Genomic DNA, 26,202 nt, shown 5'->3' on the forward strand with positions numbered 1-26,202 from the left:
AACATTTTGATGAAATTTAAAAGTTATGTATTCTCTTTGGAAAATTTGCACATCAATTAATGTTTCGACAAACCTGGATCCAGGCCATGGTAACCACTCTATATACTGATAACACTTTCACCCCCAAGTTTGAGAGAAGCATTTTATTGCAAGTGTGGTGAAAATCTAAATCAACAGATTCATTGAATGGTTAATGTATTACAGCACTAAAGTTAACAGAACAGCACCAACAGTTTTAATCAACATTTATTCAGTAGTACAGTAACACATATATATCCCTTCTATTCATTAACAAAACAAAAGTTTATCACAATCATTCCATAACTTTCACACACATTCTCATCAACTCATAATTGCTATCAAAAGGTCATGTCATTCAATCTATCACAGAGAAGACACTTCTAAAATCCACATAGAAAATTTCAATAACATAGCTTATAAGACAAATTTGTTATGTTTAATGTGAATAATGCCTCTGACAAATATAAGGTTTAATATTTCATATGATGATTATTTGTTGTTCTATTTTGTCTTCAAATTCACTCATTTTACTTTATAAATAGTCTTGTTTTCTTTCATTTATTATAACATACATGAACATATATAGTGTCACAATCATTACATAACATACGAAAATTACTTAAAAGTTTTCTAAGCGAAAGTTTAATGGAGTTTTCGTATTTATACTGCAATAAGCCAGGGGAAACCAACACATAATCTCTGACTGAAAGTAGGGGATGGGCTTATTACAGGACACTGAAAAGCTCTTGTTGGCATTTCTAACTGTAATATATACTGGTCATTTTATTACCAAGCATGGGCTTATTGCCACATTAATCCATAGGGGAATCCTTATTTATGTCGAACATTTGTGAAATTAAGACTGATTACAGCTAAAGGGAAGTAATAAGTTCACCACCATTATGTACACAACCAATTCTTTTTTGGCACTTACAGTTTATTACATGAAAAGGCTCAAGTAATCAATAAAGCATATAGCAATTGATTCCCTTGCTGTATGTGAAGATAAGTAGATTCTGACAGTGGTATACCTTATCTGAGGTGTATAGTATATATGGTCTATACCAGGTATATTTCATCTGAGGGCAATATAACACATCAAGTGTATAGTATATATGGTCTATACACTACCAGGTATACCTTATCTGAGGGCAATATAACACATCAGGTGTATAGTATATATGGTCTATACACTACCAGGTATACCTTATCTGAGGGCAATATAACACATCAGGTGTATAGTATATATGGTCTATACACTGTACCAGGTATATTTTATCTGAGGGCAATATAACACATCAGGTGTACAGTATATATGGTCTTTACCAGGTATATCTTATCTGAGGGCAATATAACACATCAGGTGTATAGTATATATGGTCTTTACCAGGTATATCTTATCTGAGGGCAATATAACACATCAAGTGTACAGTATAACTGGTCTTTACCTGGTATATCTTATCTGAGGGCAATATAACACATCAGGGGTACAGTATATCTGGTCTATACCAGGGATATCTTATCTGAGGGCAATAACACATCAGGTGTATAGTATATCTTGTCTATACCAGGGATATCTTATCAAAGGGCAATATAACACATCAGGTGTACAGCATGTCTGGTCTATACCAGGTATATCTTATCTGAGGGCAATACACCTCAAGTATTACGAGGGCACATACAAATACTGTAGAATGTCAAATGGAAATCTGACTGCTGTAAACTGCAATATCATTGAAGACCAATTTTCATCCTCTAGTCAATTAAACGAATTGCCAAATATTAAATTTGCACTGCCATTGCTTTCAAAATTGTATACTACACAATAATTGATATTCCTGATGTGTAAAAATTTGCACTCTCATTCAAGAGTAAAAATATGGTTGAGAAATTTCCTATTTTAATACTGTTCCTCAGAGGAAACCGTACAATTCTTCTCCACCTTTAAACTAATTTATACAACGACTACTATTCACCTGATGTTATTTGCAGGGAAGTAATAATTAACTTTTTCTGAAATATTCCCCATTTTCTGTCTTAAAAAAAGAAGATTTCCAGACGTTTTTTAACATTCCTGAAAACAATGTTTTTCAACTCAGAAATGTGAAGCCAGCGTTGCAGAGGAAATTCAAGATGCTTATGTTGTACCAGCATCAGTGTGAGCATTAATGTCCAAGTGTGTACGCCGGTATTAAAATCCAGCAGCCACTCACAGCAGAACTAGATATTTACTACTGCCCTGTCCACACCTTTGGCAGAATTGTTGTAGGTTCCTCCGAACACTAAATGTTCATTTGGTTATCAAGTACTCAGCACTTGTTGGTAGGTGTGTTAAGAAAAGTGGAATCCAGCTGTGTTAAAACAGTTTAACAATCTGAAAAAAAGTATACACAAGATCAGAATCTGAACCGATTTGTTATTGATAAAAAAGGATATTTCATATTCTATGCATGAATGGGATATTTTTTATATTTTGTTATAAAATTCTGAATGTAACATTAAGTGCCTTTGTCTCTATAATAGGACACTGTATGTATGAATGAGCAGACTAGCACTATGTTCATATGTATCGGGTGAACCATTACACTTTAATCTGAGTGAACATGATTTTTAGATCCAAGGTATTTTAGGGTTAAAATAACAGTTATGTATCGCTAACAGTAAACACTATGATGTACCACATATAATATTCACCTACTACATATAACAATCAATAAGACCAGCATAACTTACCCAAGAAAATCGTCAACGTGTAACAATCACCGTGATAACTTATAATTACCCAAGAAATCGTCAATGTATAACAATCACTGTGAGAACTTATTATTACCCAAGAAATCGTCAATGTATAACAATCACTGTGAGAACTTATTATTACCCAAGAAATCGTCAATGTATAACAATCACTGTGAGAACTTATTATTACCCAAGAAATCGTCAATGTATAACAATCACCGTGATAACTTATAATTACCCAAGAAATCGTCAACTTGTAACAATCACCGTGATAACTTATAATTACCCAAGAAATCTTCAATGTGTAACAATCACTGTGATAACTTATAATTACCCAAGAAAATCGTTAACGTGTAACAATCACTGTGATAACTTGTAATTACCCAAGAAATCGTCAACGTGTAACAATCACTGTGATAACTTATAATTACCCAAGAAATCGTCAATGTATAACAATCACTGTGATAACTTATAATTACCCAAGAAAATCGTTAACGTGTACCAATCACTGTGATAACTTGTAATTACCCAAGAAATCGTCAACGTGTAACGATCACTGTGATAACTTATAATTACCCAAGAAAATCGTTAACGTGTAACAATCACTGTGATAACTTGTAATTACCCAAGAAATCGTCAACGTGTAACGATCACTGTGATAACTTATAATTACCCAAGAAAATTGTTAACGTGTAACAATCACTGTGATAACTTGTAATTACCCAAGAAATCGTCAACGTGTAACGATCACTGTGATAACTTATAATTACCCAAGAAAATCGTTAACGTGTAACAATCACTGTGATAACTTATTACCCAAGAAATCGTCAATGTATAACAATCACCGTGATAACTTATAATTACCCAAGAAAATCGTTAACGTGTAACAATCACTGTGATAACTTATTACCCAAGAAATCGTCAATGTATAACAATCACTGTAATAACTTATAATTACCCAAGAAATCGTCAATGTTTAACAATCACCATGATAACTTATAATTACCCAAGAAATCGTCAACTTGTAACAATCACCGTGATAACTTATAATTACCCAAGAAAATCGTTAACGTGTAACAATCACTGTGATAACTTATTACCCAAGAAATCGTCAATGTATAACAATCACTGTAATAACTTATAATTACCCAAGAAATCGTCAATGTGTAACAATCACTTTGATAACTTATAATTACCCAAGAAATCGTCAACTTGTAACAATCACCGTGATAACTTATAATTACCCAAGAAATCGTCAACTTGTAACAATCACCGTGATAACTTATAATTACCCAAAAAATCGTCAATGTATAACAATCACCGTGATAACTTATAATTACCCAAGAAATCATCAATGTATAACAATCACTGTGATAACTTACCCAAGAAAATCGTCAGTGTCCATGGTTCGAGCACGTCTCTTTTCAAACTCCTTTTCCGTTAGAAGATCATTTATCTTGGACTTTACATCAAGATCTGCTGGTACGGGCTGTACAATAGAAAATAAACTCCTATAGAAGCACAAAGAATCGGGATTTTAAGTGTTAAAATTTTAGGACAAGTTAGCATATAAGATTTGATTTTGATCATAACATTTCTCAAAACCTAAAATAAAATGTTATTCAACCCATTTAGTGCAGCAATGACATCATTCCAAATAATTACCAGAGGCCCGATGGGCATATATCACTCGCCTACTATTTCATATCTTTGACCTTAAAAGAAGGCAAAGGTAAAAATTTGTTTAAATTGGCTAAGTGTCAGTACTGTGTTGGAAGCTTTTCATATTCTAAACCATACAGATCTTGATTGCAAAATCTAACCTTCAATGTTTGTCCAAACATTCATTTAGATCCAACAATTAATAGCACTTTTCATCATTAAGCTACTAGCCATGAACTCTAAGTTTCTTGACTACATGGAAGTCGTTGAAAGGTTTTATCACATTTGACCTCTGTGGCCTTGAAAGTGGGTCGAGGTCATGTATTTGGAGAAACTTGATAGCTCATATCCCCACATACAACTGGCCAAATATCACCCTAGTCCTATTTGTTATTCAGAAGACCTTATTTGAAGGCTTCAATAAATTGATCCTATGACCTTAAAAAGTGATATTCTTTTTCTAAAACTTGAAAGCCCTTCTGTAACCAACCTGCCACTGGCCAAATATCACCTTAATGATCTTGATTATTAGAAGTCATTTAAATGTTTTGACAAATTTGACCCCTGTGACCTTGAAAATGGATCAAAGTAATTCATTTGAACACAGGTGATAGCCCTTCAACCCAGCGTGCTACTGGCTAAATAACACTGCCCTTCGCCTCTTGGTTATTCTAGCAGAAGAAGTCATTTACAGTAAAAAACAAGAATTCCTCGGAAGTGGATGTGTCGCCTGCGCAGGAAGCTGGGAGATTACGAAGAAATAGATACACTTTTCATTTCAAGAAATAATGTTAAAAGTAAGCAATAATCATAGATTATGTTTTTGGATGGCATCATTTTGTTATATAATCTGTTATTCTGGGAGGAATACTCTGAGTTTTAAGGAACTTGCTATGGATACTCATTGTCTCAATTCCACTCCAATATGGTGTCTACAAGCAAGACCAGCATCGCCTCATTGGTATCCATAAAAAAAATCTTGATAATGAAAGTATACTTAGCACTGCATGAAGTTTGAGTTTGATCGGCCCAAGGAAACTCAAGTGATCGCACGAAAACAGATTTTCTATTTATAGTAACAGTGACCTTGACCTTTGACCTTCAGACCTGAAAAGCAATCCCAAGGAAGCACTGCATGAAGTTTGAGTTTGATCGGCCCAAGTAAACTCAAGTTATCGCATGAAAACCTCTGCGCCGACGCCGACATAGCAATACCTATGTGTCACCAGCTTTTCGCAGGGGACACAAAAATAACTTAATGATGGATGGACACCTGACACCTGACACCATGGCATAAGCTCACTTGGCCCTTCACACAAGGTGAGGTAGCATAACATTGTGAGGGAAAATGTGTGTGATTTACTTACAATTGAATGTAAAGAACAGTGGGTTCTGTAGTTCTTCTCCAGCAGTTCCAGGACTGTTTTAAACCTGAATTATGAGATAAGGCAATATGGAATTCTGAGGGGATTACTTGTCACTAATTCATTAATATTTAAACAGTTCTTTTATACCTTAGAACGTAGGTGACCTATAGAAGTGAAACGTAGCAGATTGTTTGCTTTGTTTGACCAAATCACCGTGTTTTTAATTGGTTTTAAAATCACCAGGTATGTAGGTACAGGAGGGGGCCACATAACCAAATGGTTGTTCTTATACAGTACTACATGTTAAAACCTCACTTCCTTGAATCCAATACAATATTATATACATAATTTTACCATAGTCCAAGTCTTGTTTTGTCTGTTAAAAACTCATTTAGAACTATCACACTGAAACATCTTTAAACCTTGACAGAAACCTTCACATCTTATCTTGGTTCTATGGTAACATATTTCCGCCATCGGCTTACAACTTGCAAGCTATGTATGTCAACATAATTTTTAAAAGATGTCACCATAATTTGAGAAGATGATGACATAATCTATGGATAGGTCACACTATTTTTTCAAACTATGTTAACATATTGTAAAAGAAATCGGAGATAAAATTCAGCCAAGTGGGTAACTCAGCTTTTTTCGTGTTTATACACAGATGTGACATCAACTTAACACTTACTGATGCAAAACAGAACAAGAACAAGGGTCGTACGAAATCGTTTTCCTGGAAATAATGTGATCTGATACTAGCTTATATAAACTTTGATTCACTTACCATTCAGCCTGGTTTTAGGTTCTGTATACATTTGTATTGACAGTATTAATTAGACTTACGATAGGCAAGTCGATGTCACATCCGAGGATTACATCATTGTAACATGATAAAAAGTCCAATTAACAAACTTACAAAAAAAATATATCATGACAAAATTACTAATGTTGATATACTCTGAGACTATGTCCACATCTTCCCATGTTATGTTGACTTCTTTTAGAGATTATATTATCGACATACATAAATCGGAAGTCTAGGGCAGAAAAAATGCCACCATATGAGTCATTATTTCAACAACAGACTAACCAGAGGTGTAACGGAAGACAATACTGTAATTGTAAAGAAAGATGAAATATGATACCAACAGTAAATGCCCATGTGTATTGCAATTGAGGCAGCTGATCAATTTTTAATAGTCACACACATCACGAAGTGACAGCACTGATTCTACAATGGGCCCCACATCAGTGACCTCATACAATCATGCAGTAAGATACAATTTGGGGCGATATATTTATTCCTCAAAGCTAGTTGCAGAGAAACATGGTTTAAGCGTGTAAACATTTCCATTAAAAACAAATTGTACGAAATATGCATATTCAGTAAAATCGATGAGTTGCCAACATATACTAATTATTTGAATTATAAATTACAATGTCTATATGAAATGTTTCTATGAAAATGTATAATTTCATTGTATATGGACATTCCATCGCCTTCGATTCTCACCCAAAGAGGTTACAATACTAATACACTTAAATTCATATTCAAAAATGTGTTAGGAATGATTCCATTTCAAGAAAACTCACTTGAAGGCAGCTCCAATAGTTTTGTTTTTCCGAGAAAAGCATATTCTCACTAATCCGTCCCACTCCTTAAAAATAATGTTTAGTTCTAAATTCATTGTACAACTATATAAATCAGCAAAACTCATCAATACCAAATACATTCTGAAATAAATCCTGCAGACAAATTTCAATGCCAAAATTAATCAACAATTCGAAACTGAATATGGTCGTATATGTTGAGCAATTCATCCTGTAATAACTGAGCTTTTTTCTTGATTTCAAGAATAACATCAACAGCTTAATTATTATTCTCAATCGATAAAATTACATGTTCTCATGAAATCTCTTTTATAGTCACTGTTTATTAAATATCATCATTTTCCCACAATCTGTAAAAGCCAATAGTCTACATAGCTACATTCAAGTAAGATAACGTGACCTTGAAAAACATATATGACTGATTTTCTCTCATTTACATCAAACGTACATAAAATTGTCTCCCTTAGACCATTTATCTAGAAGTAGTTATACCTGAAAGTTAATGGGAGGTGGAGGGTTTCTGGGCTCAATCCTGACAACACTTGACTCTACTTTTGGTGGTGGTCTGAAGTTGTTCTTGCCAACCTGTAAATTAAAAGTAAATATATTGATACACAAAAAAAACCACTTTCATTGTATAATGATGTTCTAAACATGGACAGCAATTGTATCTATTTTCAGTTTTGTTTTTAATACTTATTATATAGTCTAAAGGTACCGGGAAAAAAAAATTGTTAACATTTTAAAACTGTGCAGGACTATGTGACAGATTCACAGCCTAATGGTTAGAGGTTCTCGCCTGGAGCCCTGTCAGTTACTGATGACGAAGCAAAACAACTAGATTCTGAAAATGGATACCAACCTTCATCAGGTGATCAACTCTGGCCAGGAGCTGTGTGTTGACAGACAGACGACAGTAGAGTTTGTCCCCTGGCTTAGCCACAAGTCTCTGAGCAAATTCTCTTTGGAACATCACCACAGCACACCTGTAAACATCACTCTGTCATAGTAGTACACAGAAGATTGTACATACGTCAGCCTCGCAAATCGTCACAAGTAGTACACAGACTGTACATACGTCAGTCTTATATCTCATGAAAACATCACAAGTAGTAAGCAGATTGTTTGTTTGTTTGTTTGTTTGATTTTGTTTAACGTCCTATTAACAGCTATGGTCATTTAAGGACGGACCCCCCTGTGTGCAAGATGTATGCGTGTAGTGTATGTGTGTGTGTTTTGGGAGGCTGCGATATGTTCGTGTTTGTCTCCTTGTGATAGCGCGGAACTGATGCCGACTTTATAGTGCTACCTCACTGAAACATACTGCCGAAGACACCCAGCAGGACGCCCCACCCGGTCACATTATACTGACATCGGGCGAACCAGTCGTCCCACTCCTCATTTGCTGAGTGTTAAGCAGGAGTAGAGACTGCCATTTTTAAAGACTTTGGTATGTCTCGGCCAGGGGACAGAACCCAAAGCAGATTGTACATTTGTCAGCCTTGCAAAACGTCCCAAATAGTACACAGATTGTATATAAATCAAGATATTGTCAAGGAGTATGATTTCTTTTTCTCCATGATAATTATTTGTTTCTGAAATTTTTTGGGTAAAAAAAACATTTTTAAGAAAGGTAAGTGTTTGGAAAAAATCAAGATCAAGTCATCATATTATTTGTTCATAATTTCATGAAGCTGCATACTTTCTCGATCAGTTGATCATTTGCAGGATTTAAAAAATCTAACAGTAATGGTCTCTAGTTTCACGATTTATAAAGAAATATTTTTACCTGAAAAAAGGGCGATGTAGCAAAAGTTTGAACACAAATGGCGAAGAAATCTGGAAAAGATATGAAAAAAACCTTCAACAGAAATATAGAAGTTCTATATAGTAACTACCAATAGTCTGATATGATGTAAGCCTTGTTAAAATTCATTAAAAAATATTTATATAACAATGATAATGAATAATTGTATGGACTCCTTCTATCAACTAGAAAACATACTACAGTAACAGGGAAGAAAAAATGCAATGGCCTGAGCAGGATTCAAACTGAGAATCTCCCAACCATAGATGGAGGCTAGCTCTCCGATAATCTCCCAACCATAGATGGAAGCTAGCTCTCCGATGACCTTCCAACCATAGACGGAGGCTAGCTCTCCGATAATCTCCCAACCATAGATGGAGGCTAGCTATCTGATAATCTCCCAACCATAGATGGAAGCTAGCTATAACTAATTGAACTATATACTAGTCCTGCAATCGATCCAGTCCAGTTCCACTACATTTCTTCCTCTTTTAACAAAATCATTGACCCCAATGCTCTTACGCTCAACGACCTGACCAAGATTCCACCCTGGGACCTCGGGACTATTAATACATGCTCTTCGACTAACCAAGTAAGCTGTACCTGGTCGCTAGCGATCAAAAAGTCTGTTTCTGCTACACTACTCCAAAACAAGGAAATCTTATGACATATTCTATTAATCATCTTGTTGATTACATTAACCATAATAGAGGGAATTAAAGTTACAGAGTTATACTTACAGAACTTTTCATTGGTAAGTACTGAAACTATGGCTACCGTTTACCCCTCTTGTTTTATGTTATATTCGTATATAAACATTTAGGATTTATTTTGACCAACAAATTATACCACTGAAGAGATACATGTACTAAATGATAAATTGTGTACCTGGTAGGGCAAATTTGCAACACAGATATCAAAGAATGGTAATTCAGTCTTCAGCACATCTCCTACAATCAGGTGTAGTTTATTCTGTACCGGCCTGCAAACAGAAACAAACTTTTAGATACATATAACAATTTGGAAAGTATACAGGAAATCAGTGAATACTGTATAATTGGAAATATTCGCTGCAGTTTAATTTTCGCTCTCTGGAATGAAGGCGAATTTATCATTTCAGCGAACATTAGTAAACAGCATATTATACATAGTAATGAAATGTGAATGGCGAAATTAATACTGGGCCAAAATTGATTTCTTGGGCGAAGAGCAAAATTTTAACCGGGCTGAACAATTCCCGGTACATGTATGCAGTAAATGTATAAATTAATGATTACAGTTAGGATCCCGTGGAAACAGAGAGGTATACATGTAGGGTACAATAATGAAATGAGAGGGTAATGATCAAAAGACTACTTAAGTAGGGATGTCGGTTATTGAACTAATTTGGCATGGAGTATATACATTGGCCAAGATAAATAAATGGTGTATATATGAAGGCTGTGGTTCCCTCTAAAGACAAGAGGGAATGGGATGAGAAAGGGAAACAGGGGTTGGTCTGTAAAAGACAACATTTCTATGATGAGACCGATGATTGTAACGTTTTGACTTCTCTCTATCATTGACATTTCCTGAAAAAGAATTATCATTCATCAATCTGCTATGACCTAAAAATATGGCTCTGATATAAAATTTGGAAACAAATATTTTTTATTCTAATTTCATTCTGTCCTATCAATCATACTGACTTACATCCCGTTTCCCAGTATGAAATACTTCCTGATCCGTTTGTGTACTGATAGATGTCAATTTCCTTAAGTGGTTATTGTTAATTTATAATTCGTTGTAATACAATGATTCAAGTACTTGTAAGGGTCACAGCTTTGTCTACTTTCGGGGGACTATCAATGACAGACCACAGGAAGTATATATACAAGGACAGGAAGATGAATATTTGAATGAGATACACAATATGATGTCTGGGTTTACAACCCTTGATTACAGTGTTATCATAATTATAATTACAATTTGTATATACTGACTGATGAACTGTGGTTTATAACTCAACTAAATGTAAAAATTTGCTTTCATCCTGTAAAACATCATAACAGGTACAAATTATCATCAATTTTTCTAGCCATATTAAGTCATGTGTTGATGAATACTGGAGACCGGTGAACATAATATACAGAATACATTTATTAGATTTTTAAAAAAATATAAAGGAGAGTTGTCACACTTTTGTTTAAAGTTATGCATTATATTCAGCCCAGGGTACTTCATTAATAGAACTTCAGACTTTGTATAATCATTTCTTAATAAATGACTGACTTTTTTTCCCCAAGATTTCAAATTGGGAAATTTGAACTGAATTGGGAATAATTTGTCAAAAAAAGGATGGGTTGGTGGATGTTTTTACTGTTGGTAATAGGGCAATTTATAATTACCTGACCCTCAAAGATCGTAGTTTATCTTAATAAGGTTGGATAAAGTTGTAACTACTCACGTGCTTTGGACCCTCTTTTGTAGCTCAGCTGCCATCCTAGGATCTATTTCACAGGCTATAACCTACACGTACATAACAAACGTGTTTTCATGTCAGCATATTAAGTCAAAAAACTGCAAAAACGCTACATCAGAGTGCTGTGTTAATCATTCACTTAACACAAGACAAGTTCATATTAAAGTAAATCAATTGTAATAAAGGAAGAAAACTTATACCGTAAAAAAATCCTAGCCAAGACAATTACGGTAAGATTTAAATGAATTTTCTGGATATTAATTACTTTCAGTTTTTGTAAAAAAAATGTTTTAACTGTATCACTACAGTGAGTATTAACTTCATAAGATAAATCTTGTTACAAGAGAGGAAAAATGCACTGCCTGTAAATATAAAATTTGATGGTGAAATATGTCGGTGTAGAAAACAGTAACACTAACAAACCTTTTTTGTTTTTTCCAGTAATTTCATCGTCATATTTCCTGTTCCAGGACCAACTTCCAATGCCACATCCGTTGGTCGGAGTGCTGACTTAATTCAAAATTAAAAGACATGAAAATTGGGTTTTCAATTCGTTACCATACCTTATGTAAAAATCATCAAAATGACAGCAAAATGCATGGTATTTGACTATTTGTACCTCTATAGTGTATATATTCAAAATATTTAATACAACATCTGGAAACCAACTACATCATGTAATACACTGAAGCTTAACTTCAAAAAATACAAATACACATTTTGGTCATTTATTATTGTGGCTTAATGATACATTAAATTTAATCCGAGCATACAAATGTACTTTAAGCATTCAGTTAAAAAGAGCATTTCCTTAATGTAATTCTCTTATCATCAATAACGCATTTCACAAATCAATATCTCCAGAAGAAATTGGAAATTTTAAAGGGGCAAATTGGGAAAAATCAGACACTTTTCAATTGGGAATGAGGCCTTTAAACACACCTAAACAGTACACTGAAAAAAAACCTGTATTGTGAAATGAAGCCATAAGGTACATGTACCAGACCTTGTGAGGATAACTGGTTAAGAACTAGTCATTGCATCTTACCTTTTCAACCATACTGTTCACAATCAGTGGGTTTTTCAAGATATGCTGTCCAAAATCTTTGTTAAAGTTGATACCTGGTTTAAAAGAAACAAATATTATATACACACAAAATCCTAATACATGTGTGACAGATTTTAATTGTACATGGTCGGTTGGTGTGGTGGATAACGCACTTGCCTTTCACCAAGCCTTCCTTGGTTTGATTCCTCGATCAGATGTGAAAAGGTATGGGGTTTCCTACTCGACTACGTGGCTTTTCTTCCGGTACTTTGGTTTCCTCCAAAATTAAGACCCATTGTGCACTTACATCTAGGCCAACAAGAGGGATTCGTATAAGTTGAAATAACTTGTTTCATAATTGTTGTGAAAACAATTAAGTTATTTAACTCTACATAGGATTACGGTCACCTTCTAGCTTCAGGCAAGAGGAATTTCCTTTTAGCTCTGTGGTAAAGCATCCGACTAGGATCCTAAGGGTCGCATACAGTGGAAACATACTAATATTTTTCTGTTACAAATGGTGGTGTCCGTGTTTGGTGACAGGGAGTTAGAACCTGGGTTGTGGTGTTCGAGGGTGAACACATTTAAAAAGGGGGAGTAGTGTGGCAGTTTTTAATTGTACATATGATTACAGTCATTTTCTAGCATCCGGCTAGGAACCTAAGGGTCATGGGTTCGATCCCCGGTAAAAGCACACTTCATGTACTTGTTTTCTGTAACAAATGTATATTTATATGTATACAATCACATTTTCTGATTATAATCACTATTCCTCATCTAAGAACATGATCACAGAAAGAACACAAGACATTTCGGCGAATTATAGTCCCCCACCGAATGTAAAATGCACAGATGATAAATTCGTGCAGGAACTAATTCTATATATGAATGTTAGACAGACCCACCGTATTCAATAAGGAATAGTGTCGGTGACCTGGTCAAAAAACAGGGTGACCTACTTTGATATACGACACACCGCCTCACCAAGGTGAACCCATACCCTAAGTATAAAGTTCCAGTGACCAGAAGTGCAGGAGATAGAGCCCGGACAAGATAGCGGAAGGACAGACAGAAGGACGAACGGAAATGATGCAAAACTATAGTCTCTGCCCCCCCCTCCCCGGTTTCCTGTGGGGGACTAATATTAAAGACAGTTTATATAAATTTCAATGCCTATTTGTTCAAGTAATAATGTTTTCCAACAATATATGTTAATAACTTGATGGTACAGTACTGGATGGGGCAAAATTAAACCATATATATACTGACTATCATTCTGCTCATATTGCAGAAACTTAGAAAGTGTCAACAAATACACTGCACACTTCTAAAATACATTTTTCTGCACATTTTATGAAACCTCGATCGACAAGCATGTGATGTATCACTAGTACATTGAGCATGCATGTGAAAAATGCAGGAAAAAGTTGTGTATAAATTGACAGCAAAGTTTAGCATCAATTATTGAAGTTACATGTACAGCCAATACAAGTTGTCGATCCAGTAGCCTGTACTATTTAAATCACTTCACATGTGTATAGGTCTACTAGCCTAGTTTAACACAAACTGACATATATGACACTAATTTAAAAAACAAACTACGTACATAGTTAATTGTTGGATGATTTTGTCCTTTCCCATGCAACAGATAGAGAGTATCGGCTTCCACAAAGAATCAAACCAGCGACCCACAGCTTCTCAGTCCACTCTAAGATCTCTACCGATTCAGTGAAGCTAGAAAGTTACCATACTCATATATATGCACCATTAAAATCTGTTTCATCCCTCCCATCCTTCTTCAATGTGTTTGCTTTCTAACACTGGTTTAAGCCAGGTTCTAACTCTCTTTCACGACCAAGATGGCCACAGACATCATTGGAAGCAGGTAAGAGAGTATAGGGCACTTTCACTGTGGAACTAACCAGAGACCCCCTCCCCTAATTCTGCCAATTTAGCTAAAAGGAAAGTTTTCTCAGGCAGAAAGGCAATAGCACTAGCAAGCATATGTATAAATAAAACCTTCCATACCTGTCCTCGAGGTTATCTTTTATCTAGGTCATAGGCCTCACTGGCCCATCACACTTGTACACTTTCCTTGATCAATATCATCTTATCCATCGGGACTCAAGTGATGCAATACTGATAAATTATTTTTCCGTAATTCATGTTTTATGTAAAAAAATATATAAATATATTTAAAAAGATCACACATTTCAAATGTAAATGGCAGTAGAACACATTTGAAAGGAAAAGGACGAATTTATAACGGTATTGACCAACCCTTCGAAATAAATTGGGAGCACATCACGTCGCGCAACTTGGCCATTCCCGTGCACGTGTCATCGATTGGCACCTAATACAAGCGACTGTCGAAGTTATTCTGAACGGTTTGCTGTTCTAAAAACCGCATAACTGCGATGCTAAATAACTTTCTCAGTCACTTGAAATTCTAAAACGTCTAACCACGAAGGTACACAGTCAGATACGATATAGGGCCTATCGTTTGAAGTGATCAAAAAGGCCGAAAATCGGCACTTCGACATGGTGTTTCAAGGCGCTACTTATATCTACAGTACTGGAAAAGGTAAATGAAAACCATGTACACTAATATAAATATACTGAACCTATAAATTTGTTGGATGCGGTGTTTGAAAGAGTTTATCAGATCGACTTACGGCGCCGTCAAATCTACGTGTGCGAGACCACCTACGGTGCACGTGTGACTCGCTTATCAGACTGTTTTCTCAATGTCAATAGGACATCCAATTAACTTGACCCCACTCCATTATTGTACAAGAATTATAACACCTTTTGCCATCTGAAGCTTGATAATTGACTTTACAACTTAGACAAAAGCATTAATTAACTCGCAGTTGTACAGCGCGCGCTGATCTGTGACAGCCCTGATTATGTTTACGCAATCAGTGTCAGCCACAAATACACACGTGAGCTTGAGTAGACGGATCGTTTTCTGGAACAAAGATACAGAGTTTCCCCATTTCTAAAAACTTAGTAGTCAATTTAGTAGCCACATCGAATTTTTAGTAGCCAATAGAAAATAAAAGTAGTCAATGGCTACTTTGGATACTGACAGCGTGAGCCCTGAATACCTATTCCTTGTAAATAATGCTGTAAAACATTGCAGATTCTCAAAATCATTATGTAATGGCTACATATCGCTAAACCCCAACAGGGCAATTTTTGAGTTTCACTTTACACTCATGTTATGTCAACGCTATGTGCACGTATTTCTGCACATCAGTTCCGGTCGGAAAACAGACGAATGATAAGTTACATTGTTCAGCAGAAAGTCAGATGATACTATGTCATTCAAAATTTATCGTATACATGCACTCAATGGTATGGCAAGTATACTGATCATGAGTGTTTTCAAGGTCTGTCAAACAATCAGGACCGACATTTCTGACCGGAAAAATCAATAAATATTGACCTACATTTATGGACGGTTTTCGGGTACATAGATTTGCTAACCAGATAATACTCGTAACCAAACAAAATCCGGGTACTCGGCTTCCCGTTCCAGCCCTAGAATTTTGGCAGCATTTAATAATAACAGCTATATAAAACATAACCCTTATAATACTGCAGTATATTTAATATAAAATAGCCACCTTTATAATAATTATATGCATTCAAAAACACACTAAAAGGGTTATTTTTTCCTGTTGCAAGTTCGTGTTTATGGTCGTAATGTGGTTAATATAAAACCTCCATTACCCCATTTCTTGTAAGAATTATGATGTTTATAATTTTTTTAATTTAAAGTGGTATAATGTCCTAAAAATGATTAACTGAAAATATTTCGACAAAATGATTAAGGAAGAAGGTTGTTCCAGTCTGGGAAAATTCTGCGAAAAAAAAGAGTATTTGCGGCAGTCTGTTCTACAATGTGGAATATGATTGGAGAAAGAGTGAGTGTGTCGTGTCTGTCGCAACTGTTTTGTCAGATATTTTTCTCTGGCATTATATGTACATCTGTAATATATATATTAATATTCACCTTGCTTCTGGACCTCTTGATGCACCCTAGATTTCTTTGCGACTCTTTCCTTAGGCATGGTCTTTTTGTGTTTTTGTATGTCGTCAACAGGAAAATGCAAAGAGGTATTGCAAAACGAGGATGTCACACATTAACCACGTTTTGTAGATCTATACATGTGATAATGGTGAAACAGTCACCCTATTCAAATTGTTCCGCATCGTATTGACCAAAACGCAAATGTTACACCATATTTCTCCGATATTTTGAAATAATTCGGATAAAAAATATAATTTTTAAACTACTCTTTACAAAATAAGGGTTTTTATACACAGATCAACACATTAAAATCCTTTATGATTACAATGATACGGCCCTTTCTCTCCCAAGACACCGCAATCATCTCTGTCTAACTAACGCTCTGCATCTTTAAATCTAAATCATATTGAAGCTTGATTTCTACTTTCACTTTCTTTTTTCATAAAAAGTCTTTTAAGTTGCAGATTACCTGATACAGATAATACACTTCGTCTATAGTATTTATACATGACGTATTCTCAACCTATCTTTCTGCTCATCCTCTACTAGATACGCCATTTGATTTTCAAAGATCACATCCATGCTGTGTATAGTACAGAATTTACAAATTGTACGTTCAATCAGAGACGTATAATACACGTCTCTGGTTCAATACTATATATAAAAACCGACTTCGTTCGCAAAATGTTTGCAACGCGAAAGCTCTTTTTCGGTTTCAGTGTAAATTATGCATATTTTCATCATACAGTTTCCATCTTCATCGGGTTATTTAAATATTTGGCATACTGTAATTAACGCTACTATATAGCAGAACGGAGAGACAACAGGCATCGATATTAGGATAAATATAATAATCAAAGTAAAGCTATCCCGATTTATGGCATTCCAATAAACGATATCCTAGGGGAAACTAATCTTCACTACATCAATTTTTGGAAAATTGCACCTTAATTCTACAGTGTACATGTACAACCAGACAGCTTATGTTTAGGGAGAAGACGATTTTTTTAACTTATCTCCTGTTCCATTTGTGTTTTAGAAATGAAATTTATTTAAATTAAAACATTAATCAATGTATACCATTTAAGGATCTGCTCTTCCCAGCTTTAAATCACGTTTTGAGTGTAGGGACAAAATATTATCATGCCGTTTCAAAAAATTCAAGCAATTAAAACTAGATATATACCTACTGATTGCAGAATATTTACGAGTAAAAAAGACCAATTCAGCAGTCGTTTTAATATCCTTAAAATATGTATTTATTGCGCTTCACACAATACCAAAATTGGTCAAACATTTTGGGATGTTTTTCTGTCTGGAAATGGCTATTGGATCGAACACATTAACTATTTAAAATCAAAGATATCACCAAAAATCAACATTTTATGCAAATTTAAGTTTACCTTAGATCGCAGGTGTCTTCAAACTTTGTATTTTACTCTTATTCGACCCATATTGGAGTATGGAGATATTATTTGGGAATGTCTTACTAAAGCCCAGTCCGACTTATTAGAAGACTGGAAATAGCACGTATAGTAACAGGTGGTACTAGACTCACTAGTAGAGTTAAGCTTTACCTTGAAAAGGGCTGGCCTCCTCTCGAGCAAAGGCGTAAACATCACAAGATAATCCACATTCATAAAATGGTCCATGGTCTCGTCCCAAAATACCTAGAAGATATTCTCCCTTAGCGTAACAACAGCATTCACGACTACAATACCGTGAAGGCAACAATTTTCGTACTATCTTATGTCTTACTAGTAAACAGGAATTCTTTCTTGCCTTCCGTAATTGATCTTTGGAACTCCTTGTCAGACTCAATAAAATATTACCCCTCCACATCTTGATTAAAAAAAATACCTGTATGAACCATCCCACAAAGTCCCACCTTTCTACTTTAACGGTAGTCAGCTAGACTTAGAATGGAGTGCAGTTCCCTAAAATTTTACTTGTATCGTAGAACCCTTATTGATAGTCCTTTGTGTTCATGTATGGAAAATAACGAGACAAATGAACGTTATTTGTTACACTGCCGCCTTTCACAGAGATAAATCGTCCAAATTACTGCTGTTTGGCGATGATGCATTAATTTTCCCCTGTACTCAAAATTTCATTTTATCAGCTCTCGAAGATTTGAATGAGTTTTTCTTCTATTACAATATATACTTGTCGTTTACACTGGCATTCTTCATGTACTTAACTGTTCACAATCAATTAATCTGTGCTATTCTCTCTGCCCTCTTTGCTATCCTATCCTCCCCTATTTTCCGTTTTTACTCATATACTCAACGCATTGCTGCATATTTCGTTCTCAAATAATATAGTCATAAAACAGGTGGTCCTCAAATCTCATATGTATTTCTTCCACTGGAGATGGATCTACATAAGTTGTAAAACTTGTTTCCAAATCCTATTTCAACAATTGTGTATCGCTTTACATCATACTGTAATTGAAAAAATAATCAAATAAAGTTTATATTAATACCAAAATTTCACCTTTTTTGACACTAGCATGCATATGATTATAAACCACTAAAAGTGACACCGTTTCGCTAATTTCAATTATGTTTTTTACTATTATGAAAATAATACACAATAAATATTGGTATTTTGTTATTAATTTACATCAATTGAAACGCTGTTGTTTTTGATCTCGCAAAAAAAATGAAAAAGTATGGCAAAATACTGTGACTGTTTTAAAAGAGAGAAATGCATCGAAGAGGATTTTAATGGAGAAAAAAGAGGTAGGTGTTGACAACAACAAACCATGTGTAGAGGTTCGATCATTTATTCCATATTTGATAATCGGTAATTGACATTTAATAATCACCCTGTAACCACGGGGTTAGATTAGATCCAAGTCCGTGCTGTAACAAAATAAAACACTAGTTTAAAACGACGCGTGGTGATGCGTTACCTTGTCACTGAAGACTAACTGTACTATACTAATTCTAATACGAAATATCATACATATTACTTATTTCTATATATTCCCTAATATTACAATGGACACAGATGTACCTATACGCCTGACAAAAATTATAGAAAATATGACTATTGCTCAAAGCATATTTAGTATTTACGATGACAAAATATAACTTGCTTTGTGCTTATTCATTTACATATAAAACGTATCATGTATGAACAAGTTGTAATTACGGGTACACACACCTCTGTGTCACACAGGGCGCACGTGCTGGATTATAGGATAAGTTCTCTCTATTTCTTGAGATATAACTTAAAGTAGAAATAACTTCTTATAAAACTATGTTCATATCAAAGTTTGAAGCGTGATTTATCACACGATGCAGACATGATCAAACATTTACATGATAAACTATATATTTCGATATTACGCAGAAAACAAACACAGATCACGATACTCGTTACAAGTCTTTGAATGTGTAAAACTGTATTTAGACTGATAATTCAGAATTTAGACTGATAATTTAGAATTTAGACTGATAATTTAGAAAACTGACACAATGACCATAATCAGTTCAAAATTTCTGTCAATGCTCGCGCCAATATCCATAACCTGATCACCAATGACCGATAATACGTCACTCGTACTAGAACGAGGTCCACCAAAGGGACAAACACATATTATAGCCTCCAATTCAAACTATACGATACTCAGACCGACCACAAACAACGACTAACACCTATATATATAAGACAACTGTACATGTATATCAAACACACCCGTAGACGAAATTCATTAAATACGTTTATCAAAATATATCACATAAATCTCATTATCATTATATGGTAACATATTACTTAAACAAAAATCATGTATATGTGACTCTAAAACATAAGGGGTAACCTAAATTGCTTGTCTGAGNATACAAGATGGCAATTTTTAAATTAATTGATATTACATGTATTTTCAATTAAGTTTAGTGTTTGATCTTCTCCGACACAGAAGGCACTAGTAGCGTTAACACTGTCCACTATTCATAACACTCTGCTTTTCTAATGTTCATCACTTCCCGTGCCTCTGTTGCCTACTCCTTGTAAATTCGATTCCTTCTGGTATTTTCGTTTCACTGTAGTGCCGTTTGTATCGGGGAAGACCAGAAACACGACTCTTAAACAGTTAAGATAAACATGATTGTCGACTAATAAATTAACCAACATAGATAATATTAATACCAAGATCGTACAATTTCTGAAAAAATGTGGAGGGGGAGGGGGGGGGGGTATATTTATCAAAATCTATGTGAATCCTGAATATATTGCCGAGTATGTTGAAATATTATTTCATTTTCATGTTGGCTTAGTTCCAAACTACCAAAAAGTATCAGCTGCAGGTCCAGAGTTCATGATACAATTTAAAGAATTTGTACTTTCATATTTTAGAAGAAAATACTACTTTTATCAACAGTGCAAACTTTCATAGATTTCTAAAAACACACGGGAATATATTATCTGAGTTGTACGGAAGCCCATTGGTGCCAAATGAAATTAAATAAAATATTGCGTATATGCGCAACAATTATTATTTAGTTGGCACCAATGGGCTTTCGAAGAGTTGTTCTTCGTACGATTTATACATAATATGTAAAATTCTTTTCCTTGACCAACTCCAGCAAAAACGAGCGCAAGGATGTATACGCCTTTTTTTCATACTCTCCTCTATAAAATAGTTAAGATATGCTCAGAAAAGTTAGTGGACATTTTTTACTTTTCACAAGAGCAGATCCTGATCTTAAGATTAAATGTGTCGAAAATTGATCTAAACTATGTTATTACTACAAGTACTGCTTTAAATGAATTTGAAATGTTTATTTTGTCATTCTTGTCATTGCATCTGGAACTATACTTTGCACTGCGCGGAACGACAATACTATGTTTGGAGTACTTTGGTTGATCTATGTAAAGTCAACTGGGGTTTTTTTTGTTTTTTTTTTCAAATTATGAATGTTATGTGATAAATAGAATCGTACATGGAATCGTGTCCCTGTATTGAATTTATCAAAGTTATTTCACGAAACAGAAAAAAATATGGCATGGACACGAATGTAAGATCTCTGTATCAGATACTCTCTGTTACCGGTCTATCCATACAAAGTATAGGGGGAGAACTACATAACGACAGAACACGTAAACGCAGCGACAGTGGCAAATATAAACGAGATAGTGAAACGCGGATAGGTAGGCACGACGACTATCGGTCATAATGACAAAAATGCCAGGGAACCATCTATAAGAATAATCACACGGAACGTGCATGCAATTATTATTTTATATCTAAAGACAGCATCCTTAAAATTTGTTCTAAATAGAGTATAAAACTAATTTTCGTTCGGTAATTAACTGGATCGTGAAAGAAACGTGTATGCATTACTAAAAGGATGAGTGTCTATATATTTGGATTTTGCCCTCCTTAATTTGTTCAAAGATGTCCTATTGTATACCATGCGGTAAAAGGTCCCATGTGGAAGCTATATACTATAGAGGAGACAATGATTGTGGTACAGTTTCTTGTGGTAGCTATGTACTATAGAGGAGGCAAAGAGCATGCTATATGCCTTATGGTAGCTCTATATTTTTCGACAGTTCATACGTATACCGTCCTTATACAACATTCCTCATCCCAGTAATGCCCAGAGTGGTCTAGAGAAGTAGGCTTTCTAATATTCATCACCCAGCTACCCCTTTTTGGCATATCACCTCATGACAGCCCCTAGGGGAGCTAGATCTACGCTTTTTAACCAAATGATTCCAAAGAACCAATGTGTCTTTACGTCTCTCTTTTCATTGATATATCTCAACTGTTTCCAAGACACGATGGACAGATTGAACACCAACGCAAATATCGGCGGTGTTAAAGGGAAAAGGGGTGGGATGGGTGCACAAATTCCATTTATTACCAAATGCACATTGCATATAGGCGTACAGAAATATACATATTGATAAATACTTTACAAATATCTTGTACAATGGCGGAGAACATATGTAATAGATTCAATTCCATACATGATAATTACAAATTCATGAAATAGTTGTAAGTTGAGGAAAACTTGAAGCTTTTCCTAAGGTAACTTAGCGGTCTCTTATGAAGCATAATTTAGTTGTTTATGAAATAATACAAATAAAGCCTTAAGCTAACCAAATTTATAAGAAATAACAAAACTCCAAAATCAATCATACAACCTCAACATGAAGGTAGAACGATTACTATATATTACATAATGAAATGAGATTATAACTCATTGTGAAGTAAAAGACATAGATCTCAATCACATTATACAGTTACAAAGCGTGTACAGCAAGACTTTGATAAAGCTTATATATCATAATATACGTCTTCTCTTAACAGTTGCTTGAATCAAGTACTTAAATTTCTGATAAGTTTAAAAGTTTTGCTAGACAGTAGCTCTATTAATTTAAACACAGAAGGACGAATACGATAATATGGCTTGATATACGATACTCTTAATTCTAAAATTACAGGACACATAAGAATGAGATGAAACTCATCCTCGACATCTCCCAGATCACATAAAGTACACAATCTCTGGTTTCGAGGCACTGCATTATATCTTCCTGTCTCTATATTAAGGTTATGTGCTTGCAATCTACATTTCGCAAGAATACATTTATTTTTTCTAAATAGCGGTTTTGTAAAATACCATTGTAGATCAAAACGGTCAACAATGTGCTTATACAACAAACATTTTGAAGATGTCTCGAATATGTTTCTCATTTCCTGAATAAAAGTATCCTTTATGCGTTGTATATATATTAATACAAAATATTTCTCATTTGGTACACATTGTGCCAACCACACATCTCCAAAACCCAACGTACACAAATCACGTCTCAGATGATAAACCCAATTTGCTTTTTTACACATAGACTATGCTGTTTATAAAGCGTTCTTCATCAATAAACTAATGCATTTTAGGAGATAGTCGGTAGACCTTTGATCTGAGTAGTAATACATACTGGTAGCGATAATTACAGGGATTAGTAGCGGTAGTCGGGAGGGATTACCTGTAATTGGTTTACCTGATATAGAATTAAACAATAAAGAGTTACCTACCATCTTACTCAACATGGAATTAGCCAAAATATATCATATTTTAATGTTTTTCTTTCACATTTTAAATTATGATTTAAATGCAATTATTCAGAACGCGCTCAAATGTCTCCCTTTAAAACGACCGAGAGTTAGAATATTGTTGTAGTATTTTATTTGATGTTATAAAAACTGCACTCCTGCGTAGAAAGATTTTATTTGATATAAAACCTGTACGATTTCTAAGCGTTGCTGCTTTTGTCTCAAACACTGAAGTGCCCATTTGTGCGCTGATGTGAAATCAAAGCTCCCCTAACTCCTGATTGGCCATTTTAGCTTAGTTTTTGTCGTGAAGCGACTGTAGATTGTTAAGTGTACAAATACTACACTTTCATCTACACGAACAATATCACGTTCAGCTCTAATAGAAGACTGCTACTTTGGCAGTTGTATTCTGATATTGGAGCTACCTCCTGTGAAAGGTTATCTCTGATTGGATACTTCAAGTTTAAGGTGCTCATTTTCTAATTGGGAATTAGGGTAGAGGGAATTACAGTGTGAGGTATTGACGAGAGGGTGAGGAGCTCGAGTATGGGGGAGTGTTTGGTGTTGATCGCTTTAGTCTGTGTATTCCAAAACAAAAGAAAGTGGGTTTTTTAAGTAAAAATGCATCGTAAGACACGTATGAAACTTTCACAAATTAACTATCATTATATAACCAATATCTATGCCAAGTTGTATGCTTATCCCAAAATGCCTTTTATGTACAATCAGCGCATAAACAGTGGAAATGGGCACAACAATTGATATTATTAAAACAGGTACTTTCCTTGGAACTAGGAGACTTAAAATTACCAATAAATCAATCTTCATATATTAAACTTAATAATCATTTTACTGTAGGTGTGGTGGCAAATGCCATTTTCTATTTGTAAGTTAACTTTGATAAGTAAGAAAACGAATCAGGACCTGGAACTTACTTCAGCCACAGCTGCTGAACACATATTATATGATATACATGATATACAATATTAACTATCACTAACATATAATTATAGCATATAAAGGGCGTCCTGCACCTTTTAATTCGCTTAAGATAGAGAGGTACATATATTTGAAATTGCCAAGATTGAGATGTGTCCTGAAGCCATAACTCAGTATAAAACAAAAGGAAAGTGTGTATTGAATATGCATTTTACATAAGGAAGACTGCAGCACAAAGTTAGGAGCGCAATACACGTGTAAGACATGCTATTCGAAAACTATATGTAATTTTATCATTCCGAGTTAAAGAAAGAACAAAATCAAGATGTGTGTTTTAAAAAAACAAGTAACGGCATGACGTAGCAGTAGTAATGAAAACAAAATCCTTTCAAACTTGTTGGTAATGAATGTACGATCTTGTGTTTTATACAGCATAACGCGAAATACGCATTTTTAGTAGCCATGGCCTTGAATTCGTCTGTTTACAATAATCTATTCTTAGACACGGGATTCCGATCGAGGTACCTGTATAGAAATACCTGAGGACGCGTCATAACAGTGCACGGTTGGAAGCTCTTTCAACTCAAAGGAAATTATTGAGAAAACAAAACACTTTTTATTTGAAAATTACCTAAAAGCACCCCCTGACTTAATCCTGTTTTTTATAAACGATTTTAAGTGACGATTGAATTTCCGTCATTTTTCATTCTTTTATATATTGAAAAACAAAAAGGAACATTTTGTGTTTTTATGCTCATTTTGAAAACAGCAAATTATATTTGTGATTTACCCTACCCGTTTTGGTACCCCAAAAACCCACTTTCGGTCAAACTTTTACCTTGGTTTTTGTGCATGTAATACAATAGGACATCTTTGAACATATTAAGGAGGGCAAATCCGAATATACCTGGGCCCAAAAAAGGGCCTTATAGACAACCATCCTTTGTGATATTTTCAACGATATATGAGAGATAATAACATTGCATTCATCATACAAGTAAATTATAAGTCGTTTTAACAGAGAATGCATGAAATGAGGCTGCATTATCATTTTACCGTTGCATAGCACCGTTCACCATTTTCTGATGAAAGTTATGTTTAAAAATTTGGCGGGATATTACTTGTTACTGTGTTCAGTGTAGTATCATTGTGCGATTTAAGATGCCAACAAATTCAATATGGAGCGAAAGAGAAATGGTATAGTTGCCAGCATCAATATTATATTCCAGCTAGACCTTTAACATACCAGATTGGAGTATCTTTATATATGCCGGTTTAACCAATTTGAGGATCACTTCCGGTTGGGTGTTGGTCAAAATGTCATTGGCGTCGTTGCTACAGATGTTAAAGTATCTATCGGGTATCTTTGAGCGCATGCCTTTTACTGAGAGTTTTACTTTTGTGGTTTCGGGAAGAATGAATGCCGAAAATGT

General features: G+C 34.7%; 1 protein-coding gene across 1 annotated transcript; it reads right to left on the reverse strand.

Annotated features, from left to right (window-relative positions):
* Positions 1–17: 17 nt before the first annotated feature.
* On the reverse strand, positions 18–16,897 carry LOC110445954 (probable dimethyladenosine transferase). Its single transcript, XM_021490856.1, has 12 exons — positions 16,738–16,897; positions 12,717–12,790; positions 12,092–12,178; positions 11,654–11,715; positions 10,096–10,189; positions 9,190–9,239; positions 8,263–8,386; positions 7,893–7,985; positions 7,383–7,447; positions 5,787–5,850; positions 4,140–4,246; positions 18–2,395 (listed from the first exon to the last, which is right to left on the reverse strand). The coding sequence occupies exons 1-12, from the start codon at positions 16,793–16,795 to the stop codon at positions 2,353–2,355; spliced, it is 921 nt and encodes a 306-aa protein (XP_021346531.1). The 5' UTR covers positions 16,796–16,897; the 3' UTR covers positions 18–2,352.
* Positions 16,898–26,202: the final 9,305 nt, after the last annotated feature.

The sequence above is a fragment of the Mizuhopecten yessoensis genome, unplaced genomic scaffold (assembly GCF_002113885.1).
Source record: "Mizuhopecten yessoensis strain PY_sf001 unplaced genomic scaffold, ASM211388v2 scaffold2429, whole genome shotgun sequence".
Classification (NCBI taxonomy): domain Eukaryota; kingdom Metazoa; phylum Mollusca; class Bivalvia; order Pectinida; family Pectinidae; genus Mizuhopecten; species Mizuhopecten yessoensis.

Excerpts from the sequence above, each read along its gene's own strand:
- LOC110445954 (XM_021490856.1), bottom strand. The coding sequence starts at position 16,795 with ATGCCTAAGGAAAGAGTCGCAAAGAAATCTAGGGTGCATCAAGAGGTC. Across the intron at positions 11,716-12,091 it reads TACTGGAAAAAACAAAAAAG|GTTATAGCCTGTGAAATAGA; the intron begins GTTTGTTAGTGT and ends ATGTACGTGTAG. Across the intron at positions 5,851-7,382 it reads ACTATTGGAGCTGCCTTCAA|GTTTAAAACAGTCCTGGAAC; the intron begins GTGAGTTTTCTT and ends CTCATAATTCAG.